This window comes from Trachymyrmex cornetzi, unplaced genomic scaffold (assembly GCF_001594075.2).
Source record: "Trachymyrmex cornetzi isolate Tcor2-1 unplaced genomic scaffold, Tcor1.1 scaffold45, whole genome shotgun sequence".
Taxonomy (NCBI): Eukaryota; Metazoa; Arthropoda; class Insecta; order Hymenoptera; family Formicidae; genus Trachymyrmex; species Trachymyrmex cornetzi.
The window spans coordinates 811,583-833,084 of record NW_017299289.1 but is presented as its reverse complement, the minus strand read 5'-3'; the positions used below and the strand labels follow the sequence as shown (position 1 = coordinate 833,084).

General features: G+C 36.3%; 1 protein-coding gene across 2 annotated transcripts in view; it reads right to left on the bottom strand.

Annotated features, from left to right (window-relative positions):
* Positions 1 to 4,991: 4,991 nt before the first annotated feature.
* Positions 4,992 to 21,502, bottom strand: part of Wat (worker-enriched antennal transcript) — a 33,397-nt gene continuing 16,886 nt past the window's right edge. The window contains exons 2-4 of one of the 2 annotated variants that reach the window (XM_018513136.1): positions 16,421 to 16,550; positions 12,372 to 12,470; positions 4,992 to 6,315 (exon numbers count right to left, since the gene is read on the bottom strand). In XM_018513136.1, coding sequence (XP_018368638.1) covers positions 6,290 to 6,315; positions 12,372 to 12,470; positions 16,421 to 16,550 — 255 coding nt within the window. In that variant the 3' untranslated portion in view covers positions 4,992 to 6,289. Of the gene's footprint in view, positions 6,316 to 11,560; positions 12,471 to 16,420; positions 16,551 to 21,502 lie in introns of those variants that run through there. The other variant, XM_018513137.1, reaches the window with a different exon arrangement.

The following is a 21,502-nucleotide window of genomic DNA, read 5'->3' as shown; positions in this document are numbered from 1 at the left end:
TTGTTTTATTCAACGCTAATTAAATTATCCACGGAAACGTTTTTTTGTTCGTTTGACTTATAATTTAATTAGATGACACGAATGTCGTTTGTAACGAAAATCCGACGATGCTACATATTATTTACCTTATTATTTTATTCCAAAGAATAATTATCCCAATTACACTAAGAATTCTTACAAATATTAATGAGAAAATAACACGGGATTTGAAATAAATATGATCTGTAATATATGATAATTATACTCAGAAAGTAGCGCAATATTCTATGCGCCAGAATGTTTTAAATCTTATATCTTCAAAGTACGATAATTCAAAGTACAACAATGCATCGTGTGAATTTACATACAATTCAATTATTATATATATTGTTTGTCAATTTGCTGTGCAAAAATTATTACTATAAATTAATAAAATAAAAAATAACTAATTATTTAAATTAAATTAAATCAAACTAAGGGGCCGATTCTATAACTCTTAACGACAGTCGTTGATGTCATTGCGCAGCTTTTTTACTCTACATAATATCTGCGCAACGACATCAACGACTGTCGTTAAGAGTTACAGAATCGGCCCCTAAATATGTGTGTGGCATACGATAAAACTTATCGCATTTTTCAATAAATTTGCTTTCTCATTAACAAATTATATTGAATCCTTATTACAGAGCTTCTTACAACAAAAATACGACTTGACAAGTTAAGCTTCAATGGTTAACAAGTCGCTGTCTTATACTTTAAAAGACTAGTACTTGTAGCAGACTGATTGTAAATATCGATCGTCGGAGAGTTCCTTAATTGAAAATGAAGCCTTGAGGATTGACGTGCGGCCATTGCGCGTAGTCACTGCGCGGTAGAATATAATAATAACGTCTGGAAGGAGTGAAACGCGGATCTTGGGCCTTTAGAAATTCGCCGCGACGTCGACGTGAACCCGACAGCTACTCGATAAATGGCGATGCAGGCGAGGCTGCAACGACGACGCTCGCCCGATAATCGATTGAACATTTGTTCGGCAGACTGGAAGTGCCCGATACTCAGAGAGGCAAAAGTGGCGCGCGAGCGAGCGACGTTTCCTCGTCACGGAAGCGGAAAGTGGCATCGATTTGTACGGATCGACAAGTACATCGTCTTCACGACGAACGAGACAGAAATCGGCGTTCTCTCGCCATCTTCGCCTTAAAGAAAACTTTCCCCACAACCCACAACTTGGCCCATCCTCGCTCCCCATTAGATTAACGTCTTACATCTTTAAAGCGCGGAACGCGCACAGATCTTAGTGCAGAGCGCTTGTGGAGCCGCGATTTCATAAATACTGATTACGCGCTGCATTATCGTGCCGTGCTAATATAGCGCTACATGTGCAGTAAAGCGTACATTAATTTTCTGCTGAGAATAACGTGGCGATGCTACGAATGTTTGACTTACATAATTTAAGGCACGCTACTTTCCTTTATGTAAATACATATTAGAATGATAATTATTTTAGATATCAAACTTACACAAAGAAGGATTCATATCTAAGATAATAAGATATCTTTTATTTATTTTAATTTAATATATTAATTTATAAAAATGTAAGTCGTCATTAAATAATAATTTCTTAGAAAGAGATAACAATCGTTAAGTTTCCATAAAATATTGTTTCATTCATTGAATTCATTTTACTTCATCTGAAGTCGCAGATGATTCTATTCCATGACAAGCCGAGCTGTGTATCGATGTTCTCCGTGCGCTTTCGAATCTCTAAGCTGCCAAACACGTGGCTCCAGTTAGCTTTAGAATGAATAAGCAAGCGTTCTCAGCGGACTCTAGCAGATCCTTATCTTCGCGCGGATATATGATACATCACGAATCTCATGCAATCAGCATACCGCAATGCCGTAATATCGTAATAAATCTTGCACCATTTTCCTTAGATAGAAAATCCTACCGGTTTTACGAGAGGAATCACGGCACCGCAATTTCTTTAATTTCCGCTAAACATGCATTTCTAGCACGTAGGTGCATAAATAAAATCGGTCATATTCTCATGAGATTTGACCGATTTTATCCCACGCGGATACCTCGTTTTATTTATTTCGAAATATTTTTACTTGGTAACGATTAACGAATCGTGCGTGAAAATACACGTTCGTCTATTCACTATTCGTGACACATTCATTTCGTGATTATGGGATAAACGTGCTGTATAAACTAAGAAATAATATAAAACACTGAGAGTTCTCGGGTTAACTGTATCTTTAGTAATCACCCGAGTATTCATCAATTATTACCAATTATTATTAGTATAAATAATACGGTTGATATGCTTTGTATAAATTGCATGGCTTTCATGTATGATTAAAACGAAACTGGTTTTGCGTGCAGCTGCGGATTGTGCACACGGATGTAGCTCTAGATAGAAACTTATTAGGACCCTGATAAAGAGCCATTCTCATATCTCAAGAAATTTTAAAACCGGTTGCAGTTTCGAGATATAAAGCATAAGATTAGGAATATATATATAGCCGTTTATTACATTATTTTTAGACAACTGTATAATCGTTTGATTGACAAATTGTTTAGACTTTCATCGCCAACAATGTTCCGTTTATTTCCACGATATACCTATCCATTTTGCTTTGAGTTGTTAATTTTCACGCTTTTCTCATTAATGCGCGACTGGACGTAAACGTACTTTCGTTACACATTACAAGACACAGTTTCTCCGTCCGCAAAGATCAGGTGAGAGTCTTACGTAGAGTCGAACGCGTGCATGTGTTTGAATATTCTGTGTACGCTCAAACGGTTGCAGGAAACTTTCGTAATTACTAATGCACGAACGGATAATGGCGCCCAATGGTAATTATCGTCGTCGTGCGAGCGTCGTGCTCCGCAGATTTCGTCGCGGATAAGAGCGCCGCCCGTCGTGTTTATCATTTTATTGGTAAATTTCATTCCGGGACGAGGTCTCCTTGAGCAATGAAAGGAGAGTGTTCCCGGTGCGGCTTCGATTTACGCTCTATATTGAGTTAATCATGTCTCGTAAAGTAATTAATCTACTATAATAATAATTTGCTATAATCAATATCAATTATGTAATAGAAAATAAACACACACACACACACAAATATACACTCACTTTTAAATACGTACATAATAATTTATTATAATTTCAGTATATAAACATTTTTTATGGTGCTATGTGCGTGTATCATGTTTTATTACACACTACATTACACATCTTCTACAGAATAAAACTGATTTTTCCTGAACCGTTTAAGAAAAAAGTTTTTAATATTCGTACAATCGTTGCATGGTCTATTTTCAAAATATTTCCTAATACGTACTGTTTCATTTCCTTAATCAATTAATTTACCTATTGAATTAAAACTAAATACGTGTAAAATTTTCATAGCAAATTTGAGATAAATCAAAACTACGGATTTATAGATAATAATTTTATTTCACTTCCATAGATTAAGTAATATTTACACGCTTTTTATATAAAAACTTATATAAAAAATCTAAGATCGACTATGACATGCGAAAATTATGTAAGAGCGAGCCAATCAACCGGAATGTGGGTGTTTTTCGGCCACGGATCAATGAAACTGTGGACTCATATCAGGTGTGTATTTTTTACCACCATGTGCGATTAAAACCGGACGCGTGCGGAACAGATTGGCCGACAAGTCGGGCATTTAAATGCACTAACATAGAACGTATCTTTCGCGCTTAAAGAACCATGACCGAATTGCACGGAAACGAAAGCGACGGCGGCACCCCGTTATTGATTCGTGGCCTCACATACCACGCTTCCTTACTCTCTCTCTCTCTCTATTATATTTACATATAAATATATTACTTATATTAAGCCACGCGTCGAGTAACTAAACGACGCGGAGCATTAACAATTTGAACACGAAACTGGCAGATCGTAAAGGGTTGTTTGCCCGAAAACGGCTACTCTAAATCTGTAGCAATGAAAATTTCACTACTAACAAAATTGAGTAGCAAAATCACTGTTTTAAGTGTGGAATTTTACTTTGGAGTTAATCTGCTCTTAGGTAAGGAGTGAACTTTTTCACTCGATCAACCGAAGTGATTTAAGCATTAGTTGATAATGCAATGCAAGATGCATGGAATGTTACTGCAAGGAGTGAATTTAGCACCGCTAGGTGCGCTATGTCATTTGTTATGGTTGTTACGGGCGAGACGCATCTTAACTGATTAGGGTAACTCCGGTATATACGTCATATCTAACAAAAACTTAATTTATTAAGTATTATTTACTATTTTCAAGAAAAAAATGGACTATATCAGTAAAAATTTTGTACTGTCTATAAAAAAACTTAGAGGTACTTATTGTTAGTTGTACTTACTATGAAAAAAAAATTAGAAATCCGAAATACCTATTTTTCGTGTTAAAAAAAAAACTTTATGAAACCCTTGCATTTTTGCCGTATATCCCATAGGGATGAGACTCATAGGAGGAGGGGGGTACGTTACAGCTTATAAAAAATTTATAAATAATGTTTATAAATAAGACGTAAAATGATGCAGCAAAACTTATAAAATATGTTTACAAAGTTTTATTAAGGAATAAGAATGATAAATATTGTATATGAAGTAATAGATAATAATTATAATTTTCCTACATATATTACAAGTGTTGTTACATGAAGTACATATTTCATGTAATGTGTTTATTGCACTTAGTATACTGAATCCAATCTGAGCACTTTGTATGCTTTGGGTATAAATCCCGTCCGCTAAAAATTCCGTATATCCCAAACAGGTGGGATATACAAGATTGAACAAAGAATACAAGAGCAAAGCATTTGTATTTTGCTATACAACATACTTTACTATTCCTCTACACTTATGTATTACGAAATAATTCACTAAGTCATTTACGCGCTCTGAAGCAATCATTTTATGTAAATTATAATTTATGATGACGCCACTTATTACAGTGTCAAATCGATTCAACTCACAATAATTTCATTAATATTGACAGTAAGAAACTGAAATCATAACAATACTAATATAACATAAAAGCATGCAACAGAGTAGTTGCAGAAAAATTACCTCCACTCCTTCTATTTTTTTCTGACTTCTACAACGTAAATCCCAGCGCGGCGTATTTGCCGGAATTACCCTATCCATTGGAATGACATTATTCTGTCTATTTTAATCTCCTTCTGCCTATTCTAATCTTTACTACTACCTTGCGGTAAAATTCCCTGGCAGTAGCATTGGCTCAATTACCACTAACACCTACAATGAAATTTCAATTCAATGCAGTGAAATTTCACTGCTACATATTTTGAGTGTATACTTAATTAAATTGCCATCGCGGTCGCGATAAATAATTTACCAGTCGGCACGAAATGTACCACTGCCTTTTAATCATTTTCAGCGGATCCAACGGCGCGCGCGCCGGACCCGCCTCTATTTACCAGGTCTTGTTTCATAAGCGGATATTTCTCGACTATAAGGCGCGGAGCGGATTCGCTATTCAGTCCCGCTCGCTTTTGTTCTAGGATCGCACTGTCAGGAGTGCACGGTCCTTTCTGGCTGCTACTAATTATACACGCCTCAGCGTTACCGCCACGCGGAGAGGCGCGAATACCCGTACTAATGCACCATAAAATACGACTTGTACTTTCGTAGACTTCATTATGCGGACGTTCTCGTTGCTCGTATACGGGATTACCGCACTAGATATCGAAACTAAAACAGTAAGTGGCGTAATATCAATGTCGATATGGCCGATATTTAGCTGCTAACTATCGGTCTCGTTGGCGGTTTTAAGGGTGCGTCTCAAGTGATCCTTAATTGAAAGAGATAAGGAAATAAAAGGGTTTAATTTACTAAGCTATTGAACTTTTATCTTAAAATATTTCGTGCACTACGTTATGCCTCAAGAAGAAACTTGATGCTTTTAAAAAAAAAATCTTATTATAATAATAATCGCACGTATTTCTCTATTTGTACACTGCGCTAATAGCTCTCCTTTACCCTGCGAACTTTACGCAATCTAGCAAAGTTCACGGGAAGTAGGCGTCCTCCCACGCCACCAATCACGGAGGAGAGGCTATTGTTAAATAGAAAAAAAGAAGAAAAGAACTACTTTAAGGCTCGTCCTTCCTTCAGTGGACACGCACCACCATGTAACCGTCGATCTATTAGTCTACCATAATGTCCAGTTAGAATCTGCGAGCCGTAATGTCCAAAACCTTGACTAACATTTTCTTTGTGTTGTCGTCTTCACGTTGCAATCCCATGATTACTGGATGTGTGTCTAGTAGTAGAAATAGGTATAATAACCTGCAACAAACGAAAAACTTATTCTTGAGATCTGAACATTCTGAACTGACATACGGAAGGGTTGATCATTGCAAGATATTTCGATGATCATTTAACCCTTCGCCAACATGAACTTTTAACTCTCATCAACAATAGGAATTTTCGAGAAACGAAGCAAATTATTTATTGTTCCGTTTGATTATATAAAAATCTGAAAAAATTCTAGTATATCCTTGTCAAAGTTTTAACAATGAATTTATCATCATAAAAGTTCGATTATGTTTACTTGTTTTTTACATATTTAAATTTATTTACCAAAATTAAAAATATCGATAGTGTCTTTAAAGATGCCAGTTGCCGGCGAAGAGTTTAAAAACTTTAGAGATTTTCTCTTTATAAATTTATAGTGGGATTTATAGTGCGGACACATATTTAATACCTAACATTAAAGAACTTTAAATTATGCGCTGTAAATTTATAATAACGGTTATTCCGATTCATTCATCTTTGTTGCTGTGGAAGACGCGGGTAGACGAAGCAAAGCAAATTAATTTCTGTACTTCCAGTCGCCTTCATTTCCGGGACGTTTACGCCAGCGGATTGTGGCAGATTCTTCGTCATCATCGAGATACATTGCGATAAAACCGCTTTCCCTCGTTCAACCAAATTTTAATCTTTTTTCTTTCCATATTTCCTTCATCCTTCTCATCCTTCTGATGCCATGATTCGACGACGATTTCTGAGGATTCATCAGCGCGAGATCCGTTCAACGGTTCGTGTAATTTCCATCTGTGATTCTACTGTCAAAAGTATCCCTCGGAGTGCTAACACTCGGAGCACCTGAACGTCGCTAATGAGTAGCGAGGGTGATACCACTTCAAAGCTGCTAATTACAGAACCCTCGTCACCTTGTTCCACCCGTCGGAGACGGGCAGAACTGACCTCATCCCCTACGTCTTCCACCCTTTGATTAGTAAGTGCTCGCTTTTCCGGTCCCCTAGTGCTCTGTCACGTTTCCCTTGGTTTTGCGCGTAGCACATGTGTGCTTTGGCAAGATCGTACGCAGCTTCGATAATAAAGTCGACCGCGAAACGAATGGGGGATCCGAATGGAAGCCATTAGGGCTCTCAAAAGGATTCCGCCTCCATTCTGATTATAATCAATTTAAAAGCGAGAACGCCCTAATGATGAACAGCAACGTTCAAAAATAATTGTCAGTGACGGCGACTAAGTCCAACTTGAAAATAACTTGGCATCGAAGCGTGTATCTTTATCGTGTTGCTACGAGTCATGGCACACAGAAAAACTTAAGTAGCAAAACATAAGCAAAAAGGGACTCAACATGTTGGGTTTGCTACTGCTTACGTTTTACCGCTTAAATTTTTAACCCTTAGAAATCGACTTTGGAGCGTTGGCTCAATTTTACTTCAAATATCAAATGTACTATTTAATTTTTGAAACAGCAGCATATCATTGCCTGTAGAATCATATCGATACAACCTACAGTTGGTTAGTGAAATGTACTGGAACGCTTAATTTATATCGCGTCGTTAAAAACTTTTTTCGGGCATCTCTCCCTATGCGGACGTCTTCTCGTCCAAATTAATGCCCCGTGAAAAAAGTATTTAACGGAGGTATCGAGAGATATTACGAGATATTTCGTTCCCACAGGGAATACCGACTACGAGTTTAGGGGAAAATTTGTTTTGGACACCCTCCTCCTTTCGACCCCAGATAAATTTTCGCCAAGGACGTCCGGAGGGGTCAACAGTTTTTGCGTGTTGCATAATTAAATGCGGATCGTCGGGTTTAATGACTATCGAGGGGAACGAATGACCTCTTGACCTAGAATGCTATCATCTTTATGTGTTGCTGTATTTAGTTGCATCAAAACTCACGACGACTAGTTATTGGCATGAGATACGATCGTTCCTAATTGGTAAATTACAGATAAAGATATTCGCGCAATTTTTATCACCTTTTTATCGCGAATTTTTATCTCTCGCGAGATTTCGAAATAGAAACTATTACGAAAGTATTATCCGTCAAACAGAAGTTACGCTTGCGAGTTGCATCAATCTTGCTTCTTCAGTTTTATCAACCCCATTAACGTAAAAACGTGCCTCGGCGATCGAGAGATTTTATTTCCCAGAGAATTAAATTGTACTTCGCATTTATTATCTGCGCTAACTGCTGGTTAATCTTCAAAATTGTCCCGATAAAACAGCTGCGCTTCCCTAAGTTACAACCTTAATTTGGACGAGGTCTTACTTTCGGACTTAACGTACCTCATCCCCCAGCGTGCCACGACGTTAATTACGGCACGGTTGCCCGAGACTTACGTTTTCTCTCTCGTGCCGAGTTGCGCGCATTAACGAGTGCAAAATGTTATAAAGTGCGAGATGTACAGGCTTTCCCCCGATATCTGCGGCGCGTATTTCTCCACAGAAAGAATTTATTCGCCAGCCATTCACTTCTTTTGCGTCGTACGCGAGTATTTTAATACCGTTACCGATACCTTTCTTCTTTACCCCGCTATCTGTTATAGAGTTATGTAAAGTGTGCGGCATTGCGGGATACTACATTTTTATTCAATCGTGCATTTTCTCAATTGGGCTGGGTACAACAAATATCGAAAACAAAATATGTATATTTACAAGAGCGATTATGAATCTTTGTTCTAAATCAATCCGAGCGATCTTCATCAAATTATAATAATATATTATTTGCCAACGATAACGTATACCAGCTTCGAACAAAGCTTTATTGGGTCAAGCTAATATCGCATCAAATGTATTATATCGATTCTTAAATCGAGAATCGATTTTTTTGCTCTTAAAAAATTGATTTTAAATCGATTTTTTGTTTCTCGATTCTTTCGGAACCGATCCAATTTTTCAGAAATATAATGTATTACTAAATGAAGAGTTTTTAAGCCATAAACTAATAAATAATAATTATGTTCTATGAAATTTGTGAATTCAATTGTACCTCGTCTATAAATTTTGTTAATATTGTATCCATTTTAATCTTATTTACAAGTCGCCAAAAAACAGCATTGAAAGAATCGATTATTCATAATCGATTTTTTAAATTTAACTAATCGATTGTTAAGAATCGATTCTGGGAATCGATTTTCTTTTTAAAATCGACATCACTAATGCATTACTCGTATGCAATTATTCGTTCTTTCTTATTTCTTATATTAAATTTTGCACAAATTATGCGAACGAAAGTTCCTGCTTCTTTCGTCTATTACGAGCTTGATGACACTTGACATTCTTAGATAGCATTGATTTGTCAAGAGACAGCTCTGGTAACGAAGTAAAACTGCGATCCCCATCATCGTTCTGTTTTTAAAAAGTGGCAACATCTGCCGTTAATCGCAAAGAGAAATGAAATTTTATGATTACTCTCGTAACACCAAATTCGACTCTTCCAATCATTTTGTCACTCTCCAATAAATATTTCTTGGCGCTGAATTCTTCAATGATGTTGCAGGACCGTCTTATATAATTCCTCTCATCGCCAAGAAAGATATACTCCGTTTTTATGCGTGCCATATACCTTGACGACTTTCGCCGTATTTAAAAAAGAATTTCGAAAGAATCGTATCTCAGAAATTTGCAAATCATTTCACTTAACAAATTCATGTTTTTTTTTTGTGAGATGGAAAACGAACGAGAATTAATTCGCATGATTGAAAGGAAAAAAATTGATTGAACTTGACCGTGCGTAACCGATCGGTTTTGGTCAAAGGCCGAGGATCGAGAGAGCGTTGATCCTCACTTCTTCGTTTCCGTTTCTCTTCCGGTGTCCGCGTCGCTGACCAAAAAGGCAACCTTGTCGCCTTGACGACCTCGTAACACCTGTTACGCGCAATGTAGTAACTTAAGTAAGGTTACGCATAAAACGAGTTTGCAAACCGCCACGAGGCCACGCAGCCTCGTCGAAATCGCTTTCACCGAACCGTCGCGGCCCTCCGCGTGCTTATGTTCCAAGGCTGAAGATTCTCTGCGCGAGGAAACCGGTAATACAGTTGTGTATGTCTACGTTTCGCGGAAGGAGGAAGTACAACTTCCATCTCCGCACGCTTCGGTTAGTGATCTTCTCTTTTCTCGCTCTCTCTTTCTCTCTGTCTTTTTTTCTCATTACGTCTCGTTATGCCACTTGATGAGTCTACCGTGCGGCCGAGCGCAGGTGCGAAGGACGGCGCGTGAAATGAAAGCCGAGTGTATGCTCAAATTACCGGAAGAGACACGTTGTTCCCCGCATATTACGTCGCGGAAATCGAGGGGATCTGATTACGCAAGGAAACTCGTTTCACGGTTCTACGATTCGTTTGGGCCCGATTTGCAGATGCAGGACCCTGCAGGATCTCGATCGAAATCGCTTTCTGACTCTCGCTTCGTGGGTAACCGGTAAAGTGGCTTAAGTTGGATATCACTGACAAGGTTAATAAGATAACGATCTAGAGCGAAAGTCTTTATTATATCGAAAAAAATGATTCATGCTCAACGCCGTGTAATTACAGAGAAAAAAGGGAAACATTTATTGAACGTTCACTGCAACATTTTGCGGAGACCAATTATGGCAAACCAACAACGCGTTACGGATATTAAATATATTACTTTTTTCTACATGAAACTTACCTTGCGCAGTACAGGAGATTACGATAACTATCTGCTAGTGCATTTTCTGTCACCAGACATGCTGCGGTGCACACTACTTAGCTAAAGGACCCGCGTACCACATATTAGTATCGCTTCTCGCTGTCGCGGCTCTCGATCCTCGAATTGATCGTCCAATTCGAAGAGAATCGCGACGGAGAACAAGCGAGACGAGCGAGACGTCGAAAGTTTAAGCCTTATAGCATGCTCGCAATCGCAGCCGTCCATTCGTAATGCTATCTCAACGTACAACTTTCCGGGATGTACGTAATGAGAAAAGCTGATTGTCGTCCTCGACGTGAACGACAGAACATCATTAGCACGCTCACAAAACGACGAGATTCAAGGATCAAACGTCGGGCCGATAAGACGAAATTAACCTTCGCGAGAACATAACAAACGAAGGTAATAGGAAAGAGAATTTTTGCGGTTTTTGCCAATTCTCAGAACAGCGATGTATTCGACACCGTAGTCGGAGAATCGAGTGACTCATATATCTTTCAATAAGCCAATTTTTACATATAACAAGAGAGGAGATCAAATATTAGAACGCTTATGCGTACGTCAGATTTACGACAATTATATGCTGAGGGTTCTTTTTTTTTTATTAATTTACAGCGTATTTATGTATAACGTAACTTAACAATTATAAGAATGTCCGAACTTTCACGTAGCTTGCGATCACGTTTATCATTTTAATATATTGCGTATCGAAATGCAATATTGCAAGATTCGATATCACATTAAGTTATGATTCATTGACATAAATATTAACGCTTTACATTTGCAATGTTAATAAACCAGCAATATTATCATAAATATATGTAATATTTTTTTCGAGCGACTTTTGAAAAACTTGCATAATTAATTGACATGCTCTTTATACTTAACACAATAGTCACGTAAAACATATTTCTTCATCATATAATGCCATTGCTGGATTTATAAAGTGTTAATATGCGTATCGTAGAGTCACGCATGACTTTTCGAACATCTCATAAAACAATAAATACGTCATAGTGCCGTACATGCACGACGCACATGAACATGCACCCTCGATATACAATTAAAATTCAGGGATTAGGGAAATGTGTAGACTATGTTATTTCATAAGTGACAACAATAAATAATGTTCATACATAAGTTGAGTGCAGAGGAACGAGGTATTGCGTGTGATAAGATATATTACTCTCTCCCTTTCTCTCCTTCTATCTGTCTTTCCATTTTCTACTCCGTTATCCTCGACGACTGTTTGGGTTGTTTTACATGCAGAGACTGGTCACGTAAAGGCTTGCCGGCTTGTATTCCACCACCGATCCCTTTCGTCTATTTTTTTTTCTCTTTTTTTAGGGAGAACGGGGGTGTGCAGCGGGGTTTCTTTTGATTCTCAGAAGCCGAACGAATTACCTGAGCTGGGTGGCACGAATCCGTATCCACTCGCGCCCACGACGACGCCGCTGGTATCAGCATTGTTAGGAGCCGGCCCAGGTGGGAATAATACTGGACCTACGAAAGGAGAAAACGCATGTTAAAACACATTATCGCGTAATCCCATTTTAGAGGCTGCGTTTGTTCTCACGATTGTTCTTCTCGATATCAAAAATACAAACTCCATTTTATTCTTGTATTTCCAGCTAGTCAATAGATATGTCAAAACTTTTAGGGCAATCTTGAATTATGTAAGAAGAAAAGCGTTTGATATCCTTGAAATAATCTTCGCAAAAAGATCTTAGGATGGTATTCATAGTCCGTTCTTATTTCAAGATGTCTTAAGTAATGTTCTAAAACGCTAATATGGCCTTCTGATTGATTCGTGACTTCTTAAGACTATACTTAAGACGATCTTGAATATAAGATCTGACTATGAATAGCGGCCTTAGTCAATGTTTTAGTAATACCAACGTTCAATAATTTATAGCCAAATACCGTAGTCGAATAACGTGCCTATAAATATTTTCTTGTGAATCTATTAATCTTTAATGATCTGTATATTCCATATTAACACAGAGATATACAAGATCTATAGGATCGTTACCAACATCGTTTGACAAGATTGAATTGAGTTGATTGGATGCTCACAACAGTTACAAAGATCATTTGACTTTCATGGTCATTGGCGAAGCAACGATGCGCGGTTGATCGCATATAGTAAACAGAATCATTAAATGTAATGGTAAACAGCAAAGGACTTTCAATTAATTTTGCAAAAACTTGACTAAAGAGTTTTGTTTAATGTGTGTTTATAGAAAATAAATATCTTTTTATATCTTTATTCATTTTTTGTAAACTTAATGATAAAATTCTCGAACAAATACATATCTCTGATTAAACCATTTGTCGCTCATACTAGTGATTAGTGCAATATTTAAATTTTTGTATTATTAATTACGTTTATAGCAATAGTAATTTTATGAATATCTAAAATTTAGGAAGTCGTCTCAAATAAGAAATTTCTAAATGAGAATTGTCTCCAAATTGTTTTCGTTTTCCGTGCGCGCATATTATATTATTTAACAAACCGCAACTGCTAATGGCACTATAGTGTGTGTTACGTGGCATTAAAGGAAAGTTGCATTTATCTACGAAGGAGTAGTGGAAATCCTTTCTAACACGAGGAAGTGGATCATATGCCGTATTATTAATAGATCTACTGACATGATATTATATGGGGGCAGATACTATCTAGATTTATTAAGATAATTTTCTTGACGATCCTAGCATTCGGGTAATAAACGTCAGTTTCCGTCTAGTAGCCTTCTCCTATTATTTGCGATAAAGTAGTAACAAAATACTCGAGCATATCTTCCGTAAGTAATCGCTATTATATGAATATTCAGTAGTAAAAAAACGAACGATCTGTTTGACTGATGTAAGCCTTTCATGTTATCCCGATAATCACTTACTAAGTGGTAGTCTTAACACAATGAGAAGTATGAGAGCAGAAAATAAATTAGAAGCGTTAATTATTTAATATCGCAATAAGGTTTATTTCGGAATATATCAGTACCAAGAAAAATGCAACAATTTAATGTACAAGATAAATAAAAAGTATGAATGTCGTAAAATGTATAATAAATATATTTTCGTAATGTATTTTGAATTCTCTTAGACTTTCTATATAAAAATTAAATTAGCTAGTTTTTAGCAGATATATTAAGATGTGATTTATGCTGCACGGGCTACTTGCTTAGTATTCCGTCAGACACACAATATATGACGCATTATTTATTGTATGTGAACTTGACACTCATTCCAGAGCCGTTTATTATGCGCATACTAACGCTCGAACAGGTTGCAAGGATCACGTATCCTGCGCAAGCCATTTAAATAATGTAGTTTGAGCTATTCGAGCAACCTTAGAAGTAACAGCGTCAGTATGATATCATAATCTGGAATAGTTACGTTATATTCTTTTACGTTGGTTGTAAAACGATTATATTAGAATGGATTTCAAAATTGACAAAATCTTATTCTCAAGTAATGTTTTTTTTTTAATACATAAATATTATAAAAATATTACGGCATAGTAATTGAAAGAAATGCACTGATGATCGTAATGCATTCACAGATTTTACTATAATTTAAATTACGAAGTTTACATTACATGTAAAATCAAATGGTTTGGCTTTCCTTCCGTTACACGCACATGTTGAGGTAAATCTCTAGTTAGCTGCGTTGTTCCGGTAAAAGTTATACTATCTATAAGAGCAGGATAGATTCTGCATCAATAACAAGACATTACACGATTCGATTCAGACTCGTTCCTCTCGATCGCAATCAGTTGTTTGATTATACGACAGCGCACTTCAAAGAGCATTCCTTTTATATCTAGGATCTTTACGGCTGAACGGACACAAACCATCATAAAAACGATTGTTATATTGTCAATCATGCTCAGAGCGTTATATAAATAGTTGCGATACGGATAATAAGCTGCAGCTATTAATTTTCCTCAAATATTTCCGTAAAACTACACATTAATATCTTATCTACTAAATTTCTGAACACACACAGAAATTATAAAAATTGTTAAAAATGTTTAGTTTATTATAAAATTGTACGCTTCCCTATATATATCGCGTTATAAGATTTTTATACCAATACGTGAAACAATAATTGTCGCGATTATATCTTGTTACATCTTTCAATAACATCGTAAATGAGACTTCGTTTCCAAGAATCTATCACATTGAGGAAGAACTTTCGAACGATTGAGGAATTCTAGCGAACGATATTAGAATGCCTACCATTATTTGCGGATGAAACGAGGTCGTTTCTTCGCGGGGTATGCAAATAGAAGAAAACATAAGAACAAATTATCGTAATTGCACGATTCCCAGCTTCCTGATAATGTGAAGGATATACAAGAACGAACACTTCCGAAGCATACTATAAATCACTGAGCACTTCGAAACATCTAATAATAGCGTATGAACAAAAAAGGAAAGCATAATTGTTTTATAGTAAGCCGTCGGGCACAGTAATAATATACCGACAAATCATCTTCGGATTATGTAAATTGAAGTAGGCGTAGTTATAAAAGTGCAAGAGTCATTTCAGGAAATCTTATAAGAGATACTACAAATCTATGTTCAATTAATTTACCAAATGGTTAATTTGCAATTTTATAATTTTATTTAAAAAAAATTTTATTTTATAATAAATATCAACGATGCATATCTGGCTATAATAACTAAAAATAAATATTATTGTACATCAATGTTCTGTTATCTACTGAAGTTTCAGTCAAATCCATCATTCTTTCAACTATTGTTAAACGTACAATATCAAATTTAACCTAATTTAAGTGACCACTGCTCCTACTCAATATATCGTTATTTTATATCAAGATAATAGTTAAATTTGAAACTATAAGAAAATTTTCTGGTTAAATCTACTAAAATTCTAATCGAGATAAGCGGAATCCTAATTGATTTGATGAATCAGAATCTTTTCGTTTGTTCGTTTTCAATCAAACATTTTTCTCAGTGTAGCGTCAAATTGACACTATTATAAAACTGTCATATAACAATTATAACATTATAATTATAATTATAATTATAATCATAACTATAAATTTCAATTAATGACATCATATATATAAACGTGTTATATTTAAATAATTAACTATTATGTAACCGATATTGCGACTCTTTTATTTTTATTTTCAATTAGTTTAATCTTTGTTTTACACTGTGGATGACCTGATGAAGGTTGAAACGTTTGTATATTAAATGTTTATATCGATTGGTTATTAAAGATAGATTAATCGTTAGCACTTAACAACTAGTCCTTCTCCTTTGGCAATTTTTACAATTATAACCATTGATTTAGTAATATAAAATAATGATGTATTGAATAGAAGCAGTGACGACTTGAATTAGGTTAAATTTGACACTACAGATTTAACAGTGTATAATATAATCTTATGTTAGTCGTTACTGAAAATAACTTACCCCTATTCGATCTCGGATCCCTCATTACTGAGGATTGAATGCCATAAGGACCAAATCCCGCGAAAAAATGTCTGAAATCCTGCGCCGAGGCACTCGCCAGGACGGCCATGACAAATACGACTAGAACAATCTGCAATTAGAATTTTTTAATTTTTAATTATCACAAAAGTACATTAGTGAAGTTCGCATCGAATTTTAAGAGTTTCTCTATGTTTTTAATAAATAAGTAAATAGCGACTAGTATATACATTTCTTAATTTCTAAACTTAAGATCTTTTCTTTACACAAAAGAAATTTCCTAAACGGGATAATAATTGTAATAACAATAGAAAAATTCAATGTTGAAATCAATTTCATGGAAATTCCTAAGAGCGAAACGAGAGCATCTCGTTTTAATTTCTACGTTATATAAGGCTGTGAAAATTGTTGTGTAAAAGAAGCGTAACCTAAGAAGAAAAGTAATCCTAACTCAGATGTTTAATCTTACATTTTTTAACTGCATTACGAAATAATGCAGCAACTGCTTCGTATAAATCGCGACGCGATACCACGCTTAACTAAGAGAGAATCTTTCCTAATGAGCATTCACACGTCCAGTACTGCAGTGATTTACATAGATACGTACGAAAGATACACATTAAAGAGTCAAGAATGACATTTTTCGCTGGTTCCACATATAAACCGTCGGTTACTAATTATAACAAAGTAAGAGTGCTTTCGCGTAACGTTTAATCACTCGGATTCTCACGAAGTAACAGCTGTTTGACGAAACTTGCTCTTCGTAACGCAACAAGCGATCGAATCATCGCGGGAGTAATTTTGACCGTTACGACTGTCCGAAAAATAACCGTTATTACGATAATTATCGGTGTATCGCGCCGATCTAGACTGTCAGGTGCTAAATAATGGTACTATCCACATAACAACGCTAAGTATAGGCTTTAAATTATCGAGACAGACTTTAAGAGCAAGCAGAATGTTGAACGCATGACCATGCGTCTCCGTTGAAAATTGTGCGCTGTAAAACCTTGGAATGATATCCCTTTGCCTATTTGTCGACTTGTACGCTCTCTCTCTCTCTCTCCCTCTCTGATCTGTGAAGTTATATCGTCCGTGACGAAGGTGCGTGACAATTTTTACGGTTGATCGATCGTCGACCACGTTTCCAATGTACAATTTCCACCGTAAGCCGCAGAAATTTATGACCCTATACATTTCTCTAAATAGCACCTCTGTCAGATATTTACAAGCAAATATGCTACTTAACATTTTCATTCCGTCGGTCTGACGCGCGTTCGCAACCGGCCAGAAACCAGATTTTGATAAAAATTGGATCCATTATGAAAAAGTTTTTCTTTTTCGTTAACCTTATTTATCTGCTCTTTGAGAATACTTTTATTTGCTAAGTTCAGTGGTCATTATTATCACCGCGATTTTCCATTCTAACTTAATAGCTACATCGCGTGTTCAATCACTAATCTATCGCGCTCCGTGATGTCGTAAGCAAATACTGTCACAATCAAATTAATGAAGAGAGCTGCAAGGACTCTCGTTGGATTAGGATGATGTAAACGACTGCCCGTGCGTTTGCTTCGAAAATCCGTTATCGCATCATGAATTTTATGTGGTCCTTACGCAAACGCGAAAAAAGATGGAGTATGAGAGAGAGAGAGAGAGAGAGAGAGAGAGAGAGAGAGAGAGAGAGAGACAGAGAGAGAGAGAGAAAGAGAGAGAAGCAATATTTATTTAGGAGAGGGAAGATAAATCATCAGGTCCCAATTTCTTTCTTCCTCGCGATATCGTTTCCTTACGTAAAGCTCTTGATGAAATCGTTACAGCCGATTTATGTCCGATTCCTCTCGATGATCAAACGCGTCGAGGAGAAGATCATCATTGTCGAAGGACATCGTTTCTCGTACACAATTATGGAGCTAGCTGCCTCTCGAGGTAATCATTCGGATAAAGGTTACCTCGAGTGTCGGCACGATCGGAGCAATACCGAGTTCGTTCGCGGTTCGTTTGTCTGGGAGATTTCCGTATCAAAGGCAAGGTGAGCCGCCGCGCCGCCACGGTCGCTTTCCGTCGAGTCTCTTTTCGCATAGTTTTCTTTCGCCGGTGCAATGTCAAGGCGAATCAGCTGGCCGCTCGGTTGTTTAACTTTAAAATCGGACGTCTGCGCGTGCGGTTTATCGGAACGGAACAAGCTAATCATGCAAAGGAAAGTACGAAGGCAATATACGTTTTGCAGATTTAATGTTCGGACAGGAATCTCGAGATCGGCGATTTTTGCAGTAGCGACTCTAAGATCATTGGGACTCTGAAACTTTGATTACGACAGCATCTTTTTACGATGCAACGATCGATATCAGAAAATTAACGACGGGACGTGCAGCGATTTAATATCTTTTTTTTTGTTGATGCATGCCGTGGATCATTTCGACATATAATTCCGAGCGGCCGGGTTATTATCTTACGATCGTAATGCAATAACACATTGCCGTAAACGAAACGTAATTGATGGACCGAAACTCGCAATGCAATGATGCAATGAAGCGAACATTTATTCGGCGAAATACGAAATAATGATCGTATCGCAGAGAGTACGTGTGGAAAGACAGGCTAATAGCGCAGGCTCGGTCGCGGGACGCAGATTGACAGCACTTTTAATTAATAACGTTCATTAAAAGAAGGTAAACGCGCGGACTCTATGATTTTTTTTATAAACGCACACGCTTTCTTGTTTCTGATTCTTATCAGACGCGATCGCGTGCCTTCAGGATAATTTACTTTGTTGATTAGCCATCTAGTAAACAACCATCGATCTCAGTTGACCTAGGAACACAGTCACGCAGAAGTTATATCAATAAATACAAATTGACAATCAAATTAAATAAGAACAAAGAACTCTTAATGTACAAAACCAATTGAAATTAGAAAGGGCATGTAAGAGTTAAATAATTAAATAAAATTCAATATAGTAGTCTAAGTCTAAGATATAAAATGTATTATACTCTGTAAATTGAAATTAAAATCATATTACATATTTCGGCGTCTAGATTGAGCCATCAGTCTTTTATCAGGGTAACGTTTTGTTTACTTAGCAAAAGTCTTTTATTGTGTTAAATAATTTGACTAATTTATAACTTCATTTATTATAAGTATTATAACATAAAGAAATTTCCAACAATCGGTCGTTCAATCGTTTATGAGCGATTTCGGTTCCTGTATAAAATATTCTTCGGGCCTCATCTTATATATGTACATTTTCACATTATTGCGTCGTCATTTTACCAACACTACTGCGTGAAATTTTTTTATATCTAAAGATGACTCAATTTAAACGCCGAAACATGTAATATGATTTTAATTTCAATTTACAGAGTATAATACATTTTATGTCTTAGACTATTATATTGAATTTTATTTAATTATTTGACTCTTACCAATTGACAAAGTACGTAACAAACGCAATGTGTGTGTAAAGCGTAATTAAAATGTACAAAATAGATTTGAAATAGGTTAATATTTTAGACAAATATTCTGTAAAAAAAAAATTTTTTTATATAAACGTATAAATTATAAGATTTTTAGATTTGCCACTTTAATCTTTATCTTTTTGTTATGTTTGAAATGCCCAATAAGATGTCAAATATAAAACAATCAAATACAGAAATTGTAGAACAAAATACAATAGTATTCCGTTCTAAATTAGTTTTTACTGAATGCATTTATTGATTAACAATAAAAAGATTCGTAGGACTCTTAAATATTATAAAATTTCAAATAATGTTGTAAAAGACATATAAGAGTCAAATAAAACGTTAAAAACTGTTCGTTTAAGAACAGAAATGAACGGTTAGCTTGGCGAAAGCGCGCTCTAAAGACGAAACAGAACTTAATTTTAAATATTCAAAATTTTAATGCAACTCAAATACAAAATATAATTGTACAACTAACTTTAGGTTTTGACAAAATTTGCAAATGATATTTATTATTCAGCATGGTATGTCCGATTCTGACTTTGATTCACTCTTGACCTTGTGGATAAACTTGAATGATGTATTATGCTGGAATCAACGGTAAACAAAGAAATAATAGTAAAAGCAGATGAGGAGGGGTGTAAATCCCAAATCTTCGCATATCGTGAAACTTGAGCCGATCATCAAGTTTCCAAAGAATGTAAATGGGACGTTCGCCTGAGCCGATCATCAGGCCCCATGAGAAAGAAGTTATTTGATTACTCAGAGCGAATCGTCAAGTAATTCTGTCCGAGCCAGATCATCGGACACCCATTGGTGGTAGCGACCCACCGCCTGAGACCGTTCGTCAGGCAAACATGGAATAATGGATACGTGTGATAGAGACACGTATCAGATTGATTCTGTGCAGCAAGAAGCAAAGGGATCTTTAATGATCTTACCTTGAATCGTTTTAATTGATATGAACAATAAATGTTCGAAAGGGCGTGATAAGGTATCAGTCTTCGGTTTCCTTTTTGACATATGTGTGTAAACGTTGACGTTACCAAGGGAATAATAATAAAGAGCGGAAGGAAACGAACGAGGGACGCTCCAAAGCGCCTGCCAATCTGATCGCGCTCTCGATCATGCGCTGTCGCGTTAAGCATAAAAGAAAGTTGTGCTTGCGGCGCGTTATTTGAATTGGCTGTGTTTGACGTATTCGAGCTTGCTTGAACAGTGGTCAATCGGGATCACCCCTATTTGTATATGTTCAAAAAGAATAACTTTTATATTTTATGATTACTAAATTACATCAAGTACACAATTAAGCTTATGCCACAACTTAGTATTTAACGCGGTTAAGTACAATCTACTTATATAACTAGACGAAATTACTAATAGAAAATAGAAAAGGGAAATTTGTTGGACTTGAATTTGAATTGGAAATCGCGATCTGGAAGAGACCTTTTCTTTTGACCGAACCTCGGCCTCGGAACTTAAGAACTCGACCACTCTTAGTTAACAACTAACTTACTACTAACTCTGTTATCCCGAAGGCGTTTTCGAAAGATCCCCTTCCACGCTGGTAGGGCGCATGTGGTGGGGAAGGCGTCAGGTGCGG